The 23,867-nt window shown below is 33.3% G+C and overlaps 1 protein-coding gene and 1 pseudogene across 1 annotated transcript; both read right to left on the bottom strand.

Moving 5' to 3' along the window:
- Window positions 1-6: 6 nt before the first annotated feature.
- LOC134688288 (uncharacterized) lies at window positions 7-8,659 on the bottom strand. The gene is made up of 2 exons (XM_063548847.1): window positions 8,580-8,659; window positions 7-5,461 (listed from the first exon to the last, which is right to left on the bottom strand). Exon 2 carries the CDS (start codon window positions 5,450-5,452, stop codon window positions 311-313), a length of 5,142 nt encoding a protein of 1,713 aa, XP_063404917.1. The 5' UTR covers window positions 5,453-5,461; window positions 8,580-8,659; the 3' UTR covers window positions 7-310.
- Window positions 8,660-18,945: 10,286 nt separating this feature from the next.
- Window positions 18,946-23,867, bottom strand: LOC134688043 (uncharacterized; annotated as a pseudogene).

Genomic DNA, 23,867 nt, shown 5'->3' with positions numbered 1-23,867 from the left:
CGCCAATCACAAAAAAAGAAAGAATTCACAAACATCCCTATGTAATTGTTAACTCTACAATTTGACTGAAAAATGTATTTTCGACATTTACATAGGTCATTAAGATACAATTAACTCTGTGTACAGATTAGATATACAATTATACATTTTTTTGTTGGGCTAATAAGTTATTTCTAAGTTTCAAGCTAGTTTAATGATACATAGTTTTCGCTCTGCTTTAATAATTTCGAATGCATATTGAAAGTGAAAACTTTTAAGCAATTACTTCGTTCAAGAATATGTTCTTCAATGACACTTATATGGAAATCCTTTAGAAGAAACCGCCATGTTCTTTAATGAGATGAGCATAACATTCATTTGAAGTGGGATAATGGTCCAAACAAATCCAACAAATATTAGTTTTACATGCACTGCATGTCATACGATTACACCCTGCAATTTTCTCTATTAGTGTTGAACAACTTGGACATTTCTTTATGTCCAGTTTACACTCCTGAAGCAATAGCCTTAGATTTTTATCATCAGCCTCCTTTGTTTCTGCGAATTTTACTTGTTCACATGTTAAACCATCATGGTATTGTTTGTTGCATCCTGTGCAAATACGACTCTCACACTGCGGACATGTGAATAGATTTTCCTTTTCTGTTGCCCGATAAATTATAGGACAATCGGGCGTTGTGCAGTATTTATATGCTATCTGATTTTTTGCAACGAAAGAGCTGGTAGCTTTCTCGACTAATAGGTCAACTAGATTGTTTGTTTTATCTGCTATTTTTGTAATATCTTTCAACACCCACTTTTCTTCGCAACCTTCACTACTGCAACATACAGGAAGGGAGTTGAGATCAGATTGGAACTGAAACTCAACGCATTCTTTACAATATGAATGGCCACACGCTTCTAATCTATACATTTTACCGTCCTCTATTTCACAAAAGCAAACAACACATTCTCTTGTTGTACTCGGTTGCAGAACTTTTTCCTTCATTTTTAGTCCGGTTTCTTCAAAAACAATTTGTATTTTCTCAATGACTATCTGGACTGCCTGTTGCTCTCCAGTAACTAGCAAAATATGTCTCCGACGATCAAGTTCAACATATTTCAAACCACATTCATCAACAAGCGTATTCAAATCATAACCATATCTCATCATGAGTTCTTTCATCACTCCAACTGGCTTGTCTGGTCCCTTCAATGTTATTTGTTGTGATATGCCGCTGCTTAGATCTCTTAAATACTTTGTTAACATTTCTGCAGATTTTTCTTGAGCTTCTGTTGGCCCATGGATGATAATAGAGAAATCCCGTGCGTCAGTATGGAGGATCGTGTTTGTCTCATTTTTCACTCTTTCAAACAATCTCTTGCCACCCTGAGTAAATAATTTTTCCAATTCACCAGGCTGCTCTGTGTCATACCTCTTTCCTGCGATAACTTTATCCACAACCGTTTTTGCCTTAATAGCGTTGTCACTTGACTCGCCTTGCAACTCCACAAGCACATTCCCATTTTTCAGTGTCTTTGTGCGGTATTTAACATTCAAATTTTTGTCAAGCGTTTCAGAAAGATTGCTTAATGTTTTTTCGTGCATCGGAAAAAGGTATTTTCGAACAATAACTGAGGCCTTGAATTCGACAGACATGGATACTGTTTCATAGTTAATCTTGAAATTGTTATGTATGCCAGCATAAGCTGCCATTCCCTCTTCTGGAATGGAAAACGACACGAAGGCCAAGAAGGTAACATGATTGTCCCTTGGTGGTTTTAAATCTAGATAATACGTTCCTGCTATGACATATTCTTTCAATTTCGACTCAATGGTTTGCTTCAAAGATTTAAGTTCAATTTCACTTGTTTTTACATTCTTCTTTCTGACAGCTATATTCTCAATTGTACCTGATTCAAGTGATAATGCATTGAGAAAAGCTGTACGTAACTCGTTTTCCGTAGTATTGTTGCCAAGATTTGTAACATGGATCTCCGAGGCGTTTCCTTTGCTTTTTCGTATTCTTACTGGCGTACCCCCGATAGAAATCGGTGTCTTGCATGCCCTTTGAGTAATTGAAGAATCCGTAAATCGAATAAATGCAAACGTTGGACGTCTACACCATTCGATCTTTGCTCTCATAGTGCTTAGGCTTATTATGTCTTTTGTAGGCTGATAACCTATGTCTGGAACTGCTTTAATACTCTTATCCTTTGTCGATTGAACGGACGACTCGGCGTCTTCTTTTCGTTGATATGTTATTTTCCCCCATTTGGTCTTATCTTTGCTATTTTTGAATTTATATGCATTGACAACGTAACCAAATTTTTCAAAGTATTCACGAATGTCCCTCTCCGATATGGAATTATCTGTAACGTTCACAACAACGGTTTTGTACTCATTTGGCATCAGTACATCAACAATATCCATCCCTGCTCCAACCACTACTTTAACGCCCTTCTTTAAAGGTGAAAGGTAAAATTCCCTTGTCTCGCCTTTCATTGTACCTTTTAATAAGTTCAAGCGATCGTTTATCATAGTTTTAACGGTTTCTTTGTTGTTGTCTGTCGCAAATGCTGTTATTTCGCCGTATTCCTTAGATGCCTCTATTGTAACAAAAGTTCCATCAAGTACTTGTCGCATTGTTTTTTCCAAATTTCGAAGCTCAGAATATCTTAAACCAACAAAATTCGAGAACAACTTTTCTCCAACTGCACAAAATACTGCTTGCTCAACCCTTTGACTTTGAATGGCATTAAAGTCGAATTTCAGCATACTATCTGCTAATGCTTTCTGTACCCACGAATCTTTCACTGGAGTAATATTGGTTGCAAAATCACGTGATGTCTTTAAAACACGCTCTATTACAATCCAGTCTGGTTGAAGTCCAAGTGTTTTTAAAGATGATGCTGGAAAGATTTGCACGATTTGGTCTTTCTGTACAACTAAATATCCGGCCTTGTCGTGTCCTAGATAATGGCAAATGTTTTGTCTAAATATCTTAAACAACATCTCCTGAAGTTTTTCGTCAACATCTTTTGGTGTTTTGAGTTGAAATGGCATAATTATTCCTTGTTCTTTTTTCAGGATATTCAAAATCTCATTGACTGTCTCTCTTATTCCACGTAATACTTTATTATTAATTGAATTCTGGCTACACCAATAACTTTTAGATTTTTCTTGTTGATTGTGCCATTCACGGAATACTGCTAACATGGTCATAAAATCACCTCCTTCATGACAAAAACGGACTTTCCGTTTGTCAGCTTCGTTCTTTTGGCTTTCTGATCCTGATCTATAAAACATGCTACTAGTTCCGCAGCAAGCTGACAAAACAATTCCCTCAATCCCAACTTCTTCTTCTATAGCTTCATAAACAAACGCACCGAATTTAGGATCGATCGGAAGCTTTGCTATCCATTTTCCTCGCTCGGTTATCTTGTTTTGAGAAACAGCCCCAACAAGCTCCAACGTTTCCATCGCTGTGTCTATTAAATGTTGTGATGGCTTTTGCACAAAATCAAATTGGAGTGGATTAACCCCTAGCTCATATAGCTTCAGGAGAGCTTGTCCTAAGTGAACTCTTAAGATTTCGGGCTTTGAGTTTGTTTCCATACTGTTATAAGTGTTTTCTGTATAAAGCCGATAACATTTGCCTGGTTCAGTTCTTCCAGCCCGACCTTTCCTTTGTTCTGCTGAACTTCTGGTAATATTGGTTACGTTTAACGCGTTTATGTTCTTTTGTGGATCATATAACATTTCTTTTGCAACTCCAGTATCGATGACATATTTAATTCCAGGTATGGTTATCGAAGTTTCAGCACTATTAGTAGCAAAAACTATTTTCCGTTTTCCTACAGGGCTTGGTTCAAATACTTTTTGTTGTTCTTGTGGTTGTAAACGGCCATGGAGAGGCAGACATATAAAGTTGTTCGTATCCTTGAAAGCCTTTTCAAAGTTATTGCAACATTTATCGATTTCTAACGGCGATGTTAAGAATGTCAGGATATCTCCACTCTGCTCCTTTTCGTGGACATAGATTGTTTTCTTCAATGCTGCGCCTTCATAATCCTCATCAGCCTCATTTTCAGTCGGCCATATGACATCTACCGGAAACATTCTTCCAGCTATCTTTAAAACAGGGCATGTACCAAAGAAATTTACAAATATTTCCGGTTCGATTGTTGCTGATGTGATTACAACTTTTAAGTCTGGTCTTTTACTTAAACTTGTTTTGATCATTCCTAAAAGCAAATCAGTGTATATGCTTCTTTCATGGGCTTCATCAATTATAATGCACGAGTATTTGGAAAAAATTTCATCCTTTAAGCAAAGATTTAAAAGCATTTGATCAGTCATGTAAATAATTTTTGTGGCATGTGACATTTTCATCTGCATACCAACGTGATATCCAACTAGGTTGCCAACGGATGTGTTTAGCTCATGGGCAACTCGTGTAGCCAAGCTGGTTGCAGCAATTTTTCGTGGTTGTGTGCAAACTATCAGTCCCGAATCTGCCAGACCTGCTTGATATAAATATTGGGTAACTTGAGTGCTTTTTCCAGAACCTGTTTCTCCGATGATTATTGAAACTTGATTTTCTGTAATAGTTGAAACAATCTGATTTCTTCTAGCATACATAGGCAATGCAGATTTCAGATGTTTGCATTCTATCTGAAACTCGGAATATACCAAATTCATTGCAGAGTTAGATTTTTTAGAAGATTTATGTTTCTTCAATATTTCATCCATACATGTTATAAAATCTTTGAATTCTTTCTTTTGTAATTTTAGTTCTGTTAGTTTATCTTGTAACGCTTCAATTTCCTGTTTTGCACGACGAGATATAATTGACGCTTCTTTGGAATTGGTTTGTGACCTTTCATCACCTGGAACGATATCCATGTCTTCTTCTTCCTCGTTGTACTCATGTGAGTTCCTTCCCAAATTTTCAGTTGCGTTTTTGATTCTTTGTTGTACCTCATTTATCATTTTGTTATGATTGGACACCACTTCACATGCTTCTTTATCCACTAATTCTTTTAATTTGTTTTGTTTGTCTTGAAAAAAGTTTGGTTGTTCTTTGGCATCTTTCTGTTGTTGGTCTATTATACAAAAATTACCATCGGTGTTCTTGTTTTCTTTTTGAATAGAAGAAGTAATCTTTTTTGTCAGTTTGGAGCTTCTTAGCTGTATTGTGAAAACAGTATCTTCGCCATCACGCCTGATATGCTCCACGACTAAGTCTTCCTTTGTAATGCGTTTTAATCGTGTTTTCAAGTCGGTATCTGTATGATGTGTACCAGTTACTTTCAAGTATAAGTTTTTATGTTTTATCTTTGAATTGATCTTTTCCTCTTTTGATTTCTTTCTTTGCTGTTGTTCTGTGTGAGAGGTCTTATGGGTTTTATTGTGAGTTCTCTCTAAACCGCTTTCCGTAGAGGCGTTGGTTTTTACAGTTGAGCTCATATTCTTCCCCTGCAAAAATTCCAAAACATTTGCTGTCAACAATTTTGATATTAGACAATACTTGAATTCAGGTAGTACAAGACGTCGAATATAACAATGGATTATTTTTCAAACTACGCAGTTTATTAGATGACTGAACACTAATCTGTATGATATGATAACAGTACATTAAATGTAACCTATACGATGGTTTTGTTCATTGATATGGATTATAAAACAGCTCACATTAATTACACGTTATGTTTATGTTTACTCTAGATATGGAGGGAAAAGTATGTGAAACTGATATCTTTTATCTAGATGATATTCACATTTGATTGTAACCACTAAGTTGATTATTACAATTTAATCATGTATTTTATACTATGATTAAAGAATTTGAAGAATAGTCTATTATCATTGCTGACGTTAATCTTTAAGGTTTTTTTTTTTTTTGTCTATGGGACCGACATAAACTAATGTATAAGAATCAATTTGGTTATTTATATTTTTATAGTCATTGCTTTATTGTGCTTTTGAAAAATAACAGCGACATACGACGTTGGAGCAATTGGAACGATCAAAACAAATTATGATGTTAGCAATCAACAAACATTCAATATATGTATTCGTATTTTGTGAATAAACTCATCATATACACCAGGATTGAAATTTATGAACGTGCTTAGAGGTCGTCCTTTATGAATTTAAAGGCGCCTCGGTGACCGAGAGGTTTTAGTACTGTATCACTTGCATGTCAACACTAAGAATGTGAGTTCGAATCCCGCACCGGACAGTTTCAGTCGACTCCAATCTTGATTAATTAGAATTGTCGGTTTTCCTTCAACAGGTGTGTGGTTTTAACGGGCACATCGGCTATCTCTATCAATGTTAACTGACCGCCACAAAAAAGCACAATGATGCTGAAAGTGGCGTTAAACACCAATCAATAAATCTAGGAATTTAAAACGTATATTAGTTTTACTTTGATGAATATTTCAACAGACGATAGCCATTTTAGCGGGTATTCCTCGGAAGATGACTTGTTCTTGTGCTCACATGAAGTTGAAATTATAATATTTGTTTTAACTGCTAGGAAATAATCTTAACTTTTCAGTTTCACTTTCATTCAAACAATTATATTATATAATTTTCGATAGTTCAAACTATACTGGTAACCCTTGGATTAATCTCATGTACACTTATAATCAACAGAAAAATGATAATAATTGCCCAAATATAAAATACCAATAGGAGGCACTCATTTTTTTCCAGAATAATTAAGGCTGAACTTTGTTCCAAAAAATTAAAACAACACGTTATACATGTTATGATTCCGAAGCCCTATTCTGGATTTACCCTTATCATGAACGCACAAATCCAAATTGAAAGCTAAGGACGTCCAAGGACTGAAACTGTTGAAGAGCTATATTAACAAAAAGGACCTACAATATTTGCCAAATCCATTCAAAGTCAACTTTGCCTGATGGAATTGAAACCTAAATTTCTATAAGTTCGAAATTAATCGACAATCTTGTTTGTTTTAAATCACATCTGTACCGAAGTACTGGCTACTGCCTTAAATGTCTAGTCGTTTCAAGGGGTATTTCTGAAAATTGCTTTTTCAAGAACGAACACAAAGAGATTGTAATAACCAAAACTGTTGCTGTAGTCTAAATGAGATATAATCATTTTTTTCTTTAATCATTTGAAGTTACATAAAACAATTTAAATGAATAAAATTGCATATACTTATCTCTATTATCATGGTAAATACACACATACTAAATAAAATACGTATAACGCTAACCTTACGGTTTAGATTTCAATAGATCTTGCTCCAATGCCTGACTGGTTAACAATGGGATGTAGTGCATAGTGTTTATCAAATGATAAAGTTTATCAAATGGGTTCAAATGTCATGTTTTGTTAAGGTTTTTTAAAGTTGCATTTTTGTTTAGAATATGATTTTCCATAAACCCCATATCTAATAGAACTTATAATTTGTATACGGGAGAAAGTTTAACATGTTGAAACTTTCCGAAAACTATGTAACAAGAGATAGGGAGATGCAAATTTGTAAACAAAACCCATATATCTATGACAGACAACAACAAAAAAGAGACAAACAAATAATTTGTCTGGCAATACAATTTTAACAAGTACATGAATTAATACCCATTGTCAAAGTAGAAGCAAGTTAGATATTAGTATAAAATCTTTGCAACGTTCAAACTTACAGTTTTAAACTTCACAAAATCAAACTCCTATTCCTGACCTGTTAACAATGGGATGAAATGGATTGTGTTTATCAAGATAAAGTTTTATCAAATGGGTTAAAGTTTCGCGTTTTTGTTTAAAGTTAATTATTGTGTATAAAATAATATTCCGTAATCGCCATATATATTTGAACTTCTATTCTTCATACGAAAAATAGTATAAGACATTGAAACTTAAAAACATGGAATGTGAAGCAAGAAGAAAACAATGGTTAATCAAACACCATATTTCGATGAAAGACATCACCAAAAAAGAGACACAAATTTGTTTATCAATAAGGTTTATTTTTGTGTATAAAATGATTTTCCGTAATGGCCATATATATTTGAACTTCTATTTCCTGACACCATTTGCGAGTATGGTCTTGAGGAAATGACGATAGTCCGTCGGAAAGGGACGATAAATGTCTAACCCGTGTTAAGAGAGAGCCATCATTTCTTGCACGTTAAAGACATCCTTGTGGATTTCGAAAAAGTGCAGGCTAATGCCGCTACAAGTCGGAACTCGCACCCGCAAAATAGAAAGGGATTACTATAAGTTGCAATACAATTTTTCCCAATCCACTATAAATAAATGTGTTAAATCTAAACTAAAAATAACTTATATTCTTTAAATAGGAAAGTTAAATACAAAATTTAATCCAGGTATCTATGATGAGATTATTTTCCTGATGAAATGAGAAAATCAAAAGCTTAAACACATCAAACGAATGGAGAACAACTGTCCCAATCCCGACTTGGCACAGACATTTTGTAATTGTACTAAAACTATGGGTAATATTTTATGTTAACAAGTTAAGTATTTACACTAACAACCATTGTCAAGGTTTAATCTTTAAATAAAAAAAACTTGCAACGTTCAAACTTACGGTTTTAGAATTCTCAAAATTCAACTCCAATCCCTGGCCAATTAATCATGAATTAGAGTGAACTTTTCTTGTTTATTGATAGTATGATTAGGAAGCTCTATCAAATGTCAAATTTTGGGAAAGTTTCATAGTTTCATTTTCGGTTCTGAAATGATTTTCCGTAAATTCTATTTTTATAATTTCTTTCTTACAAATAAGTCAATAAATCGTGTGTACCGTGGATTATTTTCAATTTTAACATTTTGTCAAACTGCTTTTTCTCTATTAATTTTTTTTTCTTTTTATCAAGATTATTCAGAAAACCGAATAGACGTTCTAGTTTTATAAATTGCAAATCCATATAGTTCTCCAATTAGATGTTCTAATAAAGTAAACAAAAAGATACTAAAAGGTCATGGTTGAACAGAAAATAGGTGTAATATATGAGCTACACTATCTCAGAAATGTATGATGGGATAACATAAGTGCTTTTTTAATTGAAAAAGATAAAATATGCCGTATACAGAAAACAGTTTCTGGTTTTAAGCTCTTCAATAATATAAAAGAGACATTAGAAATTCAAAACTTGAAGAAGAATTGACAAGGCAAAAAAACAAAACGAAAAAGGACGAAATGACAATTTAAACAACACTACATAGAAAACTTATCATAAGTTGCCGTAGCAACACCCTCATTAGTAAAGTCAACAATGTCTTAAATATAAATGGATTAAATACAAACCATGTTTTTTTCTTCAAATTTTGAATTAGGATTTAATACAATGTTATGTTTTGTCGAATGTTGTATGTTGGCCAGCGGCATCATGCAAAAGATATTTGGTCATAGCATGCATTATTTAATAAATGAAGCATAGCAAAAATGTTGAATGTTTAGAAATATTTTGACTCACATAAAAGGTACCAAAAATTTGCCCTTAGTTTTTTTTATCACCAACAACTAAGAAACTTAGAAACCACAGCGAAGGAGGCAAAACATAATAAAAAAGCAGATGTCCAAGAAAGACTTCACATAGACCAAAAGAAAAAAAGATGGAGACCACCAGTCATCATTAAATGTTTTGGAATTTTTCATATCTAAATGATAGTCTTATACATGTCGTCAAACTGTGTAAACAACTTTTGTGTTAATATTTATTCATTTAACAAGATTTTTAAAAAATCGAATATTCTCGGTTTTCAAAAAATCCATTTAATTTTATAAAAACTTCCTTAAAGATAAAGTAACTTGTACAGAACAAATACCTACTAAATTGTCATGGTTGAACAGGAAATATGTGTTACTATATGAGATACATTATCTCAGGAATGTATGATGAGATAACATAAGAGCTTTTAAAAAAAGAAGCGAAAGATAGCAATGTGACAATTGATTTAAACCAGTAGTCGACTAAAACGACTTATAATATGTTTTATGTTTTTTTTATTACAGGCCAGAATCATTGCAGAATGGAGGGAAGGTTTAGCTAGCAATAAAACCTGATTCAACCTACCATGTTTTCTTAAAAGATTATGTACCACGTCAGGAATATGACTGTTGTTATCATAATGTCCGTTTCTATGCATACAGGCGGGTTTTTATACGACCGCAAATTTTGAAAAAATTTTCGTCGTATATTGCTATCACGTTGGCGTCGTCGTCGTCGTCGTCGTCGTCGTCGTCGTCGTCGTCGTCCGAATACTTTTAGTTTTCGCACTCTAACTTTAGTAAAAGTGAATAGAAATCTATGAAATTTTAACACAAGGTTTATGACCATAAAAGGAAGGCTGGTATTGATTTTGGGAGTTTTGGTCCCAACATTTTAGGAATTAGGGGCCAAAAAGGGCCCAAATAATCATTTCTTGGTTTTCGCACTATAACTTTAGTTTAAGTTAATAGAAATCTATGAAATTTTGACACAAGGTTTATAACCACAAAATAAAGGTTGGGATTGATTTTGGGAGTTTTATTTTCAACAGTTTAGGAATTAGGGGCCAAAAAGGGACCCAAATAAGCATTTTTCTTGGTTTTCGCACCATAGCGTTAGTATAAGTAAATAGAAATCTATGAAATTTAAACACAAGGTTTATGACTATAAAAGGAAGGTTGGTATTGATTTTGGAAGTTTTGGTCCCAACAGTTGAGGAAAAAGGGGCCCAAAGGGTCCAAAATTAAACTTTGTTTGATTTCATCAAAATTGAATAATTGGGGTTCTTTAATATGCCGAATCTAACTGTGTATGTAGATTCTTAATTTTTGGTCCCTTTTTCAAATTGGTCTACATTAAGGTCCAAAGGGTCCAAAATTAAACTTAGTTTGATTTTAACAAAAATTGAAACCTTGGGGTTCTTTGATATGCTGAATCTAAAAATGTACTTTGATTTTTGATTATTGGCCCAGTTTTCAAGTTGGCCCAAATCGGGGTCCAAAATTAAACATTGTTTGATTTCATCAAAAATTGAATAATTGGGGTTCTTTGATATGCCAAATCTAACTGTGTATGTAGATTCTTAATTTTTGGTCCAGTTTTAAAATTGGTCTAAATTAAAGTGCAAAGGGTCCAAAATTAAACTAAGTTTGATTTTAACAAAAATTAAATTCTTGGGCCTCTTAGATATGCTGAATCTAAACATGTACTTAGATTTTTGATTATGGGCCCAGTTTTCAAGTTGGTCCAAATCAGGATCTAAAATTATTATATTAAGTATTGTGCAATAGCAAGTCTTTTCAATTGCACAGTATTGTGCAATGGCAAGAAATATCTAATTTCACAATGTTGTGAAATAGCAAATTTTTTTTTAATTAAGAGTTATCTTTCTTTGTCCAGTATAGTAAGCAAGAAATATCTGCAAGAATTTTTTTTAATTGAGTTATCTTTCTTTGTCCAGAATCAACTTAAATCTTTGTTATATACAATATACAATGTATATTCACTTTTTACTACCAACTGATAAATTTAAATAATTTTTACCATTCAGTGATAACAAGCAGTTTTTTTACATCATGTATTTAAATGAGTAGTAATTGTTGCAAACTCCATTAGAATATTTTAATTGAAATTAGTTTTGGAATAAGGGAAAGGGGGATGTGAATAAAAAATTGGGTTAAATTTTACTCATTTGAAATTTCATAAATAAAAAGAAAATTTCTTCAAACATTTTTTTGAGAGGATTAATATTCAACAGCATAGTGAATTGCTCTAAGAGAAAACAAAAATTTTAAGTTCATTTGAATACATTCATTCTGTGTCAAAAACCTATGCTGTGTCAACTATTTAATCACAATCCAAATTTAGAGCGGAATCCAGCTTGAATGTTGTGTCCATACTTGCCCCAACCGTTCAGGGTTCAACCTCTGCGGTCGTATAAAGCTGCGCCCTGCGGAGCATCTGGTTTTGGTTGCACTTAAGTGATTCTCGATAAGTAACCCTGATTTTTTTCTGTCAATTCATTTTTGATTTTTGAACAGCCGTAAACTATTACTGCCATAATCTTCCCAAAATGCATTAGAATCATTTCAAACTTAATGAACACTGTGGACACACGCGATGAGAAGACAACCAAATCCATGTCAGAGAAAGAAAAAAAACACGTAGAATAAAATAAAATAAAATAACGTTATTGTTTGTATATATTTTTGAGGTTTTTTAATGTCATTTTATCGTTTTGTTAAACTGCTTTATTTTGCATGTTTTTAAAGAATCAAATAAATTTCCCGTTTTTATCGTACGCAAATCCATTAAAAATTTAGTGAGAGAGAAAAGGGTCTGCTAAAAGAAATTTCGATATTATGTGTAACTATATATTAGATGCAATATCTCAGGAATGTCTGTGGACACACGCGATGAGAAGACAACCAAATCCATGTCACAGAGAAAGAAAAAAACACGTAGAATAAAATAAAATAAAATAACGTTATTGTTTGTATATATTTTTGAGGTTTTTTAATGTCATTTTATCGTTTTGTTAAACTGCTTTATTTTGCATGTTTTTAAAAAATCAAATAAATTTCCCGTTGTTATCATACGCAAATCCATTAAAAATTTAGTGAGAGAAAAAAGGGTCTGCTAAAAGATATTTCGATATTATGTGTACCTATATATTAGATGCAATATCTCAGGAATGTATGATGGGATGACATCAGTTATAAGACATGGTACCGTTAAGAAATTAAGAATGGCTTGTCTATGATTATTTCTACCAAATAGTCCACTAGAGAGGTCGTGCTGGCATACTAAGATGATAAGATGATACATATTGAGCAGTTAAACTACTAGTAAAACATGTAAAATGTAAAATAACAAAAGCATTAACTCCGAGGGAAATTCAAATAGGAAAGTTAAATACAAAATTTAATCCAGGTATCTATGATGAGATTATTTTCCTGATGAAATGAGAAAATCAAAAGCTTAAACACATCAAACGAATGGAGAACAACTGTCCCAATCCCGACTTGGCACAGACATTTTGTAATTGTACTAAAACTATGGGTACGACTACCTGTGACCTTATTCCAGATAAACAATGCGGGTACTTAACTGGTTCAAATATATATTTCATTAAAATTTTTACGATATAGATCTATAATGTAATTAATATTATTTACTAAGTGAACATTTAAGTTCTGTATTGTCTAACTTTAATTTTCATTCGAACATGATAGTTTTAACAAAAAACATTTTAACGCAAGATTTGATTTACAAAGTAGAATAAAATATACACTAAATTCTTTTTTAAAGTCACATATATATCACCTGAATTGTTTGTTACAAAGGAAAACGTAGAGTGTTAAAAATTTCAACATACAAATTATATGACTCTTTGGAGTATCCCTTGACATTTCAGTATAGTTCATTTAACAGAAATTTTTGAAGTGAGTATAACGCAATTTTATTTTAGCCTAAAAATGAACTTGTTGTATGTTTTTTTTAGTACTTATTATTAAAAAGGATAAAAAACGTCCTTATTTTCAAGGTGATGATAAAGATTAAAGAAACGACAAGTGCAAGATGACCTGAAAAGTCAAAATTCTAATCAATTTTCAATTTAAAAACGCAATATTAGGATGACAATGGGTGGAACAGTAAGACATCGTCTCTTATGTTGTTGACTTGTCACATGCTGTGAAAAGGAATTCTGCTATTAAAATTGTATTTACATAAAATTGTGAATGCATTCACTGTCGTCAATTACTTCGTTAACGAAAATTACATAGCACTCTTAATAAAAAAAAATTATACCTATGTTTATAAATTTCAGCACCAGTAACGGACTTCAGTTGCCGTATACACCGTGAACAGGTTTATTTATTCTACTGTACTGATCATGATGTTCCTTGTTGTTCTGAGTGCAAGAGGGTTTCACATAAGCCTACATGTAACATGGAAGTAATGGACCCTTACACAAACGAAAAAGATATCGGTATAAAAATGGCCGATATCCTCAAACGTATGAATAAAACTAACACTCTATTAGATGAATTGTACAAAGAATTCTACAAAAGTAGGAATTATCTGTTAAAGCAAAAGGACAAATTTGAAATTGACTTACAGCAGTTTAGAAAACAAATAGATGCATAAAATTGAGAATGGAAATGGGGAATGTGTCAAAGAGACAACAACCCGACCAAATAAAAAAACAACAGCAGAAGGTCACCAACAGGTCTTCAATGTAGCGAGAAATTCCTGCACCCGGAGGCGTCCTTCAGCTGGCCCCTAAACAAATATATACTAGTTCATTGATAATGAACGCCATACTAATTTCCAAATTGTACACAAGAAACTAACATTAAAATAATACATTGACGAAGCTGAAAATAAAATCAGGGAGCATTTCCATGACCTGTACAATCAAGAAAAGAAATACTAACACAAAGAGAATTTGGTGTAACGAGCAAAAAGAATAGTTTGCATGAATGGTTGAAAAATGTCGAGGAAATGGCCAGAAAAGAATTAAGTTTACAGTCGTACGTTTACATGTCTAAGATTAATAATTCCTTCTCAGTTATTGAACAACATGCTTCTAAGATAGAAAGAAAGGTTGAAAATGTAACTTTAACATTCACCATATCTAACGATTTTCAAGGCTTTTTGAAAGGACTAAAACTTGCATACACTCAAGTGAAACGTACAGCTACTGCACAGGATCCAGAACCAAGTACCGCTTTCCTCAAAACAGACAACACAAACCATATCAAGGAGAAAGACCGAAGTCTTCAAAAGGTTGGCGAATTTAGAATTTCCAACGATACAGATTTTCAGTCCTCCTCAGACATTAAACTTTTGCATAATGGTGATATCGTTGTAACTAATTTAAACAATCGTAAATTAGTAGTTTACGATCAAAACGGTTTAGAAAAAGTAGAAATGGAACTTTCCCATAACCCTTTATGTCTGGCTACGATGCCAGATGATTTGGTTGCCATGACATTGGCAAATGAAAAAAAAGTAGTAATTCTAGATTTAAAAACCCGAAAGGTTCATAAACAAATAAAGCTAGAAGATGAATGTCATGGGATCGCACAAACAGGGAATCGTCTGGTTCTAAATGGTAAAGTCAAAGGTTTGTTTGTTTTGAATTCTGATTTTGAAGTTGAAAATATGATTCCCGATATAACTGGTAAGCATATACTCTGTGGAAGATCAGACGAAACAGTTGTAGGAGGAACAATGCACTGTAACAATATTTATTGTATAGACATACACGGAGTAAAATTGTTTGAAATTTCACCCCCTGACTTCGAATATCTCAATGGAATCTCTGTTTCCAATGAAGGGGCCATTTATATTACAGGTTTCCTGTCAAATACGTTACACAGAATTGACAGTAAAGGAGGAAACAGTTGCGTTGTATTGAATAAAGACGATGGAATCAATCTCCCGCGCTCTATCTGTTCCTGTTATTCTACAAAGTCTATAATGGTTGTGAACAATGATGGACAATTAAATGTTACTTATAGTTTGAAGTAAAGCAAACGTTAGCCTCTTTCTGTGGCTACATGTGAATTATTTTTAAAAATTAAAAAAACTGTTTTGTATCAAGTATGAAAATACTTTAAAAAAAATGGTTGGACTTAAATTCATTTACTAGTAGACAAAAACCCTATTTATATTTGATTTGTTTTTTACACAAATACAGAACTTCAAGGAAAAAGAGATACAAAACAGCTGTCATAGAACATGTAGAAGCTTTGGTACTGTAAACTGTGTAATAAACGAAAAAGTTGAAAATGAATAATTTCTCATCTTTACAATATATTATTAGTGAAATAGGGAAAAATAAAAAGCTTTGTTTGGTTTAATATTCTCTAAGAAGTTCATTTGAAGAAAATTTTCTTATTTTGGCCAAAATATAGGTTTTAACTATTCATAACATACTGGTTTGTGTCTATGTTTTGAATCCCACTGACACCAACTTAATAGTTATCAAAGGTACCAGGACTATTATTAAATTAAGTACGCCAGACGCGCGTTTCGTCTACATAAGACTCATTGCCATGGATCATTGCTAATGTCAAATTTATGTAGACCAAACGTTGGTCTGATGTATTATATTATAATCCTGGTACCTATTTACACCGCTGGGTCGATGTCACTACGATTGGACGTTTTGTCCCGGAGGTTATCACCAGCCCAGTAGTTGTTAACATGAATATCAATTATATGGTCATTTTTAGAAATTTCCTGTTACAAAACTTTGAAATTTTCGAAATAAAATAAGGCTTTTCTTATCCCAGTATTAGATTACCTTAGCAGTATTTGGCACAGCTTTCTGGAATTTTAGAACCTCAATGCTCTTCAACTTTGTACTTGTTTGGCTTAATAACTAGTTTGATCTCAGCGTCACTGATGTGTCTTATGTAGACGGAACTCGCGTATGGCGTATTAAATTATAATCCTGGTACCTTTGATAACTTTTATGTGATACTTGTAGTAAAACTTTATCTTCAAGACTAAATAATAATGTGTTGTAAATCAGGAGGAACATTTCAGTATGTGCAATCTTATTTATATCGTTTTAAACATATGACTTCTTCTGGTATTCATAAATTTTCTGAAAACAAGTCAAGCTTTCAACTAAGTTTTTTCCTGTAGAATATCTGGATTAATCTTTTAAAAGTAATTTTTAGTTGAGAGCTTTATGAGAACAAAAATATTGTTAGTATATAATTGGTCCTCATGAAGTTTTGTGCTTGTCTCGATAATAAAATACGAAGCCTTCTTATAAGTTGCATGACCCAGAGTTACACTTTCCATACATTCCGATGATACAACAAACTGAGTTCTGAATTCTATTTTACGATTTGCTTTAATTATCCAGTTGCAGTCACATGGAATTGCGAAAGGGTAAAATAATCAATTACCATTTTTCAATGGCAGATGGTTAGAACTAAAATAGAACAGTGTTTTAAATTGATTTATTAAAGAATCTGAACACGATTACATGTTTTCAATAATAGTGCTTTAACATCATTATAACCTTAATGTACTTACAATCCATTATTTCAAACCAAAAGCAAATAAAATTAACAAATTTGTAGTGACCAGTTGGAAGTCAGGGGTCCACATTTTTTTTTCTTTTTTTTCTTCTAAAGAATGCAATTAGTTTTGATTAAATCAGTATTTTGATACAATACCAAGACAACACCTGTCAAGATCAACAACCAATTGGAGATATGCTGGAGCATAAAATAAAAAGTCCCATTCTCTTAAGGATGTACTTAGGTGAAATTTAAAAAATCAAGAAATTAGAATTGATACTTCATTTAGAAATACCACCAGTTAAGGAACAAAATAATCTTAATTCATTGATAGGTCAAGGATCTCCTTTTCGAGATATTGGAGTTTTTAAATCAAGCGGGAGGAGGCTGACTCGGACTTTTATTATCTATCTTCATTTGCATTGGTATTATTTAGGTCTCAAATCGAAAGCACAAAAATTAAGAAATTTCTTAAATTTTGGAAAATTGCCTTTTATGAGCTATTGAAGTCTTTTGATACAAAGACAAATTGGTGTTATGGGGCAAAATATTTTAAAATACCAAGGAGTCCGAACATCTTACACCAATTTCCAAAACCTCACTTAAGTACATCCTTAACTCAATCATATTGACCAAATTACTTAATGCTAGTCTTAATAATGTAAACATTGGGTTTTATCTATGGAAACGTAATTGTGTTTGTTGACGTGTGAATCGCAATAACACAACACCGAGTTTAAATCAATGGAAACACGGCCTTACAAAATCAAACTGACACTTTATTACACAACTGGAAGCAATATTCTTGACATCAGTATATTATAATTATAATGTTCATTTTATATGATACAAAATAAAAAGATTCAATAATTTATCTAATTTGATCTATATCATTCTAATTTAAATGCCAAATCATATTTTTTTTATCCCAATTTCACGGTCCACTGAACATGAAAATGATAATGGAAATGGGGTATCCGTATACTATGGACACATTTTTGTTTATTATCTATTCGTGGATAATATAAAAATCATAAACTCAAATATAAATTTACTAAACCACATTTAGAAAATCCTCTATTCATCCATTTCAAATCATTAATTACAAATGTCAAAAAAATTGAAATAAAAGAAATTAGTTCACATTCTAAAATTGAAATCTAAAAGAACTATTCCTCAAACAAACTTTAATTTTACATCTTAAGACAATACTAACAGTATGATAACAACTTTAAAGACAGATTATGAAATTGAAATTACACTGTGATATCCAACATCTATTCATCTCCAGCGTCATAGATATGTATTTTTAAATCAATAATCAATCCTTAGAGGAAGAGAATAATAAACGTATTTTAAATTATCGAGACAAAGATCTTAGTTTCAAGTCACTCTTCCTGTGGGTCGTATTTCCTAGAATAATTGCTGAACATTTTTTGGAGAATCGATTTAATAGTGGGATAGTTTCAAACGATGTGTACTCATAACATTTAACTGTGAGATATATTTGATTAAACCAATGAAATGTAAATTAACTACGTTATCAAAATTAATGAGCACACTGTCAAGCTTTTTAAACAACCAATTACTTGAATTCCAGTCACCAAAAGTGTTTAAGACTTATGCAAACGTTAGTGTTTGCAATCTTGTTTTAAGATTTTTTTTGTCCCTACCATACCTTGATATGATTTGAAATTGTTCAAGCTACTCATTCACTCTTTTCTTAAGTGCTTTGGACCAATATTATTTATTGTCGATTTTTTAAATTTTTGTTGGTACCCTGTTTTTAAAATAATTTCTCAAAATCATACACGTAACATGTAATAATCATATACATTTATATATTATTGACTTTAAAGTCTGAAAAAGTTAAAGCATAAGATTTACTGTTTTGTATATTTCTTTCCTGCAGTAAAAGTTCTCTTCCGTAGTCATTTTTTGTATGTTAAAAAAAGAAATCAATGCCTTTTTTCTACAAATAATATTGTGAAGGAAGAAGGTAAAGTAATGTGTTGAGTTTTAGATACATTTTAAATACATTAATAATGCGGTTCAATGACAAATATGAAAATCAATACAAAATGTTTTCTGACTTCGCTTAGTCCGAACAGGAACGTTGATGGTTGCAGAATTTGCAGCAGTTGTAGAATTTTGTCAGTAAATCCATGTGAAGCTAGTGTTGCACTTCGTGCAATGCATGTGGCTGCATCCACCATTTTTCTCTATTAGAACATGACACTTTGGACATGGTTTAACATTTTGATTTTGTTGAACCCATAGAGAGTAAAGTTTGTCTGCTTCTTTATCTTCTACCTTCAACTGTGCTCCTATGCATGTTAATCCAGGATGAAAATCCTTGTGACAGCATGTGCATATATGCAGGTTACAGAGAGGACACGTGAATAAGTTTTCATTTTGTGTAATACGATAAATAGTCTGACACTCAGGTGTTGTACAATATTTAAATGTTAGATGATTTTTCTCAACGAAACTGCTGGTTGCTTTTTCAACCAAACGGTTAACTAGATTTTCGTTTTTTTCCGTTATCCTCATTATGTCCTGCAATGCGACTGTTTCCCCGCAATTCTCTCTGCTGCAGCACAGTGGAAACGAACTTGCATCAATCAATAATATGACGCATTGTTTACAGTAAGGATGACCACATAGCTCCAGTCTGTAGATATTATCGTCTTCTATTTCGCATAAACAGAGGGCACAGTCCCGTGTATTACAAAGTTGTAAGACTTCTTTCATCTTTCTATCTGAGATATCATCAATAACGTTTTGTATATGTTCATTGACAATGTCAACCGCTTCTGACTTTCCAGTTATAATTAAAATGTGCCTTTGACGATCAAGCTCTAAAAACCTTACCCCGCTTTTGTCAAGCAATGTATCTAAGTCATATCCGTAACGTAGCATTAGTTCTTTCATAACTCCAGCTGGCCTGTCTGGTCCCTTTAGATTAATTTGTTTTGAAACGCCTGTGATCAGCTCTTTTATATAGTCCAGAAGCATCTCAGTTGCAATTGATTTTGCATCTTCGGTACCATGGATGATGACAGAGGAAACACGAGCATCAATCATAATGATGGTGTTCGTCTGTTTTCCGATCGATTCAACGTACCGACGACCGTTTATTGTAAACAACTTCTCAGTCCACTCAATATTATCTCTGTCAAATTTCTTGCCCTCGATTAATTTTTCGATGATAGTTTTCCCTTTCAATACGTTCACATAATCTCCAGAACGCAGTTCTATCAGCATATTACCTTTTGTCAATTCCTTTGCAGGAAGACATTTGACATTTAGCGATTGAAGCTTTTCATAAAACGTGGCAAGTAACTTGGCGTAGATCTCGTAAATACGTTTTTGAACAACTAAGGAAGTCTTGAATTCTGGCGACATTGTCACTGTTTCATAGTTAATCTTGAAACTGTTATGTATACCAACGTATGCTGCGTTACCCTCTTCATGTAATGTGAACGAAACAAAGGCTAAAAACTTGTCAAAACTCTCCTTTGGCAATTTTAAATCGAGATTATACTTCCCTTCTCTGACGTACGGACTTAGTTTTGATTCAAGAGTTTGCTTTAACGACTTTAACTCGTTTTCAGATGTTTTTACAGTCTTTTTTCGTAAAGTAACTTTTGTAATAGCGTCATTGCCGATAAATAATGCACCGATGAAAGCTGTGCGCAAGTCAGCTTCTTTAGTATCCAATGCAAAGTTTGTAACATGTATCTCAGATGTGTCTGTTTTATTTGTTCTAATTCTCAAAACTCTATTAGCGCAACAAATAGCCGTTTTGCATGCCTTTCGAACATAAGAAGTATCATTAAATCGAATCAATGCAAAAGGGGGTCGCCTACACCATTCTATTTTCGCTCTCATGGTACAATGGCTGTTTTGGATTTTATTGAATGTGATCTCAGTGTCTGGAATTGCCCTGATATCCTTGCCCTTTGTCGTTTCAACAGACAATGCAGCATCTTCTTTTCGTTGAAAAGTAACTCTTCCCCATTTTGTTTTCTCTCTGTTGTATCTGAATTTCTGGACATTTACAACTTTGCCATTTGTTTCAAAATGTTGACGAATTTCCTGATCTGACACAGACTTGCTGATTACTTCAACAATAACTGTTTTAAATTCATTAGGCATTAGTACATCTGCTATGTCCATACCAGGTCCGATTACTACTTTGACACCTTTGTTCGATGGTGATAAATAGTGCTCTTTTGTTTCGCCTTTAAGTAAAACTTTAATTGACTTTAAGCGGTCAATTATCATGGATTTAGCAGTTTCCATGTTCTTGTCAGCCGTAAAGGCACTAATTTCCCCCATTTCTTTAGAGGCTTCGACGGTAATGAAGCTTCCTCCAGTTGCTTGTCGTATTGCCTTTTCAATGTTCCGAAGCTCAGAAAAACGAGAACCAACAAAATTTGAAAACACCTTTTCACCGACTTCACAGAAAACTGCTAGTTCTACTCTTTGACTTTTGATAGAAAGTAAATCAAATGTTAACAAGCCATTTGTTAATGCATCATCTAACCAGATATCTTTAACTGGAGTTATATTAGTTGCAAAATCACGTGATGTCTTTAAAACGCGTTCAAGTACAATCCAGTTTGGTTGAAGTCCAAGTGGTTTTAAAGAAGATGCCGGAAAGATTTGTACGATCTGATCTTTGTGTATATCTAAATATCCGGCTTTCTCGTGCCCTAAAAAATGACAGATATTTTGCCTGAAAACATTGAAAAGCATTTTATGTAGTTTGTCGTCTACATCAGTAGGTGGTTGCATTTGAAATCGTAAATGAATTCTATGTTCCTTTTTTAGGACACTCAATATTTCGTTCACTGTCTCTCTTATACCACGTAATACTTTGTTATTAATTGAATTTTGTGAACACCATCGACTCTTTGATTTTTCATTCTGTTTGTGCCATTCTCGGAAAACATTGAGCATGGTCATAAAATCTCCTCCTTCGTGACAAAACGGGATCTTGTTTTTGTCAGCCATACTCTTTTGACTTTCTGATCCTGATCTGTAAAACATACCACTTGTCCCACAGCATGATGTTAAAACAATTGCTTCAATTCCAACTCCTTCTTTTATAGCTTCGTACAAGAAGGCACCAAACTTGGGATCTATTTGAAGCTTCGCTATCCATTTTCCTAGATCGGTTATCCTATTTTCTGAAACTGCCCCAACAAGCTCCAAAGTTTCCACTGCTGTATCTATCAATTGCTGTGTTGGTTTTTGGACAAAGTCAAACTCTAAAGGATTTACACCTACCTCATAAAGCTTAAGCAAAGCTTGTCCTAAGTGAACTCTAAGGATTTCTGGCTTCGAATTTGCTTCCATTTTCTCATAAGTGTTTTCCGTATATAATCTATAACATTTGCCCGGTTCAGTTCTTCCAGCTCGACCCTTTCTTTGTTCTGCTGAACTTTTCGTTATATTGGTGACGCTTAGTGTGCTTATGTTCTTTTTGGGGTCATACTGCATTTCTTTAGCAACACCCGAGTCGATTACATATCTAATACCAGGTATGGTTATTGAAGTTTCTGCGCTATTTGTAGCAAATACAATTTTTCTTTTTCCCTCTGGACTCGGATCAAATACTTTTTGTTGTTCTTGTGGTTGTAAGCGACCATGAAGAGGAAGACATATAAACTTGCTTTTATCCTGTAAAGCCTTCTCAAAACTGTTACAACATTTTTCGATTTCAATCGGGGATGTTAAAAATGTCAGAATATCTCCAATCTGCTCTTTTTCGTGGACATATATTGTTTTTTTAAGAGCTGCATTTTCGTAATCATCGTCGTTTTCGGTCGACCATATGACATCTACCGGAAACATTCGTCCAGAAATATTTAGAACAGGACATGTACCAAAAAAGTTGACAAATATTTCTGGTTCGATTGTTGCTGACGTGATTACAACTCTAAGTTCAGGTCTTTTGTTTAAACTCTTTTTAATCATTCCAAGAAGCAAATCTGTGTAAATGCTTCTTTCGTGAGCCTCATCAATTATAATGCATGCATATTTGGAAAACTTTTCATCTTTTAGGCAAAGATGTAAAAGCATTTGATCTGTCATATAGACAATTCGTGTTGCATTGGAAGTTTTTATTTGCATGCCAACGTGGTACCCGACAAGATGTCCGACGGATGTGTTCAGTTCAGTGGCAACTCGTGTTGCTAGGCTCGTTGCGGCGATCTTTCGTGGTTGTGTGCAAACTATCATTCCTGAATCTGCCAGTCCTGCTTGATATAGGTATTGTGTAACTTGAGTGCTCTTTCCGGACCCTGTTTCTCCTATGATAATCGACACTTGATTTTCTGTAACAGTTGAAATAATCTCACCTCTTCTTGCATACATTTATAAGGCATTTGCAAGGTGTTTGCATTCTATTTGAAACTGGGAATATGCCAAATGCATTGCAGATTCAATTTCTTTAGATGACTTCAGTTTCTTCAATTCATTCATACTTTTTAAGAAATCTTCGAATTCATTCTTTTGCAACTTAAGCTCTGAAAGTTTATCTTGCAAAGCATAAATTTCCTGCTGTGAACGATAAGATAAAACTGACGCTTCATCAGAACAGGATTTTGTGATATATTTCAGTCGTGCTTTTAATTCGGTATCTGTCAAATGACAACCAGAAGCTTTAAAACAAACAGCTTGCTTTTTCATCTTTGAAATGCTTTTTTTCTCTTTTGGTTTGTTACTTTGATGTTGTTCTACATGAACATGTTTGTCAGCTTCACCCTCAATTACCTCTGAACTGCTAGCAGTAGAAACTTTGGTCCTTGCATTGGAGCTCAT

This window comes from Mytilus trossulus, chromosome 10 (assembly GCF_036588685.1).
Source record: "Mytilus trossulus isolate FHL-02 chromosome 10, PNRI_Mtr1.1.1.hap1, whole genome shotgun sequence".
Taxonomy (NCBI): Eukaryota; Metazoa; Mollusca; class Bivalvia; order Mytilida; family Mytilidae; genus Mytilus; species Mytilus trossulus.
Note: the sequence above shows the minus strand (reverse complement) of the source record. Positions and strands in the feature narration are given on the sequence as shown.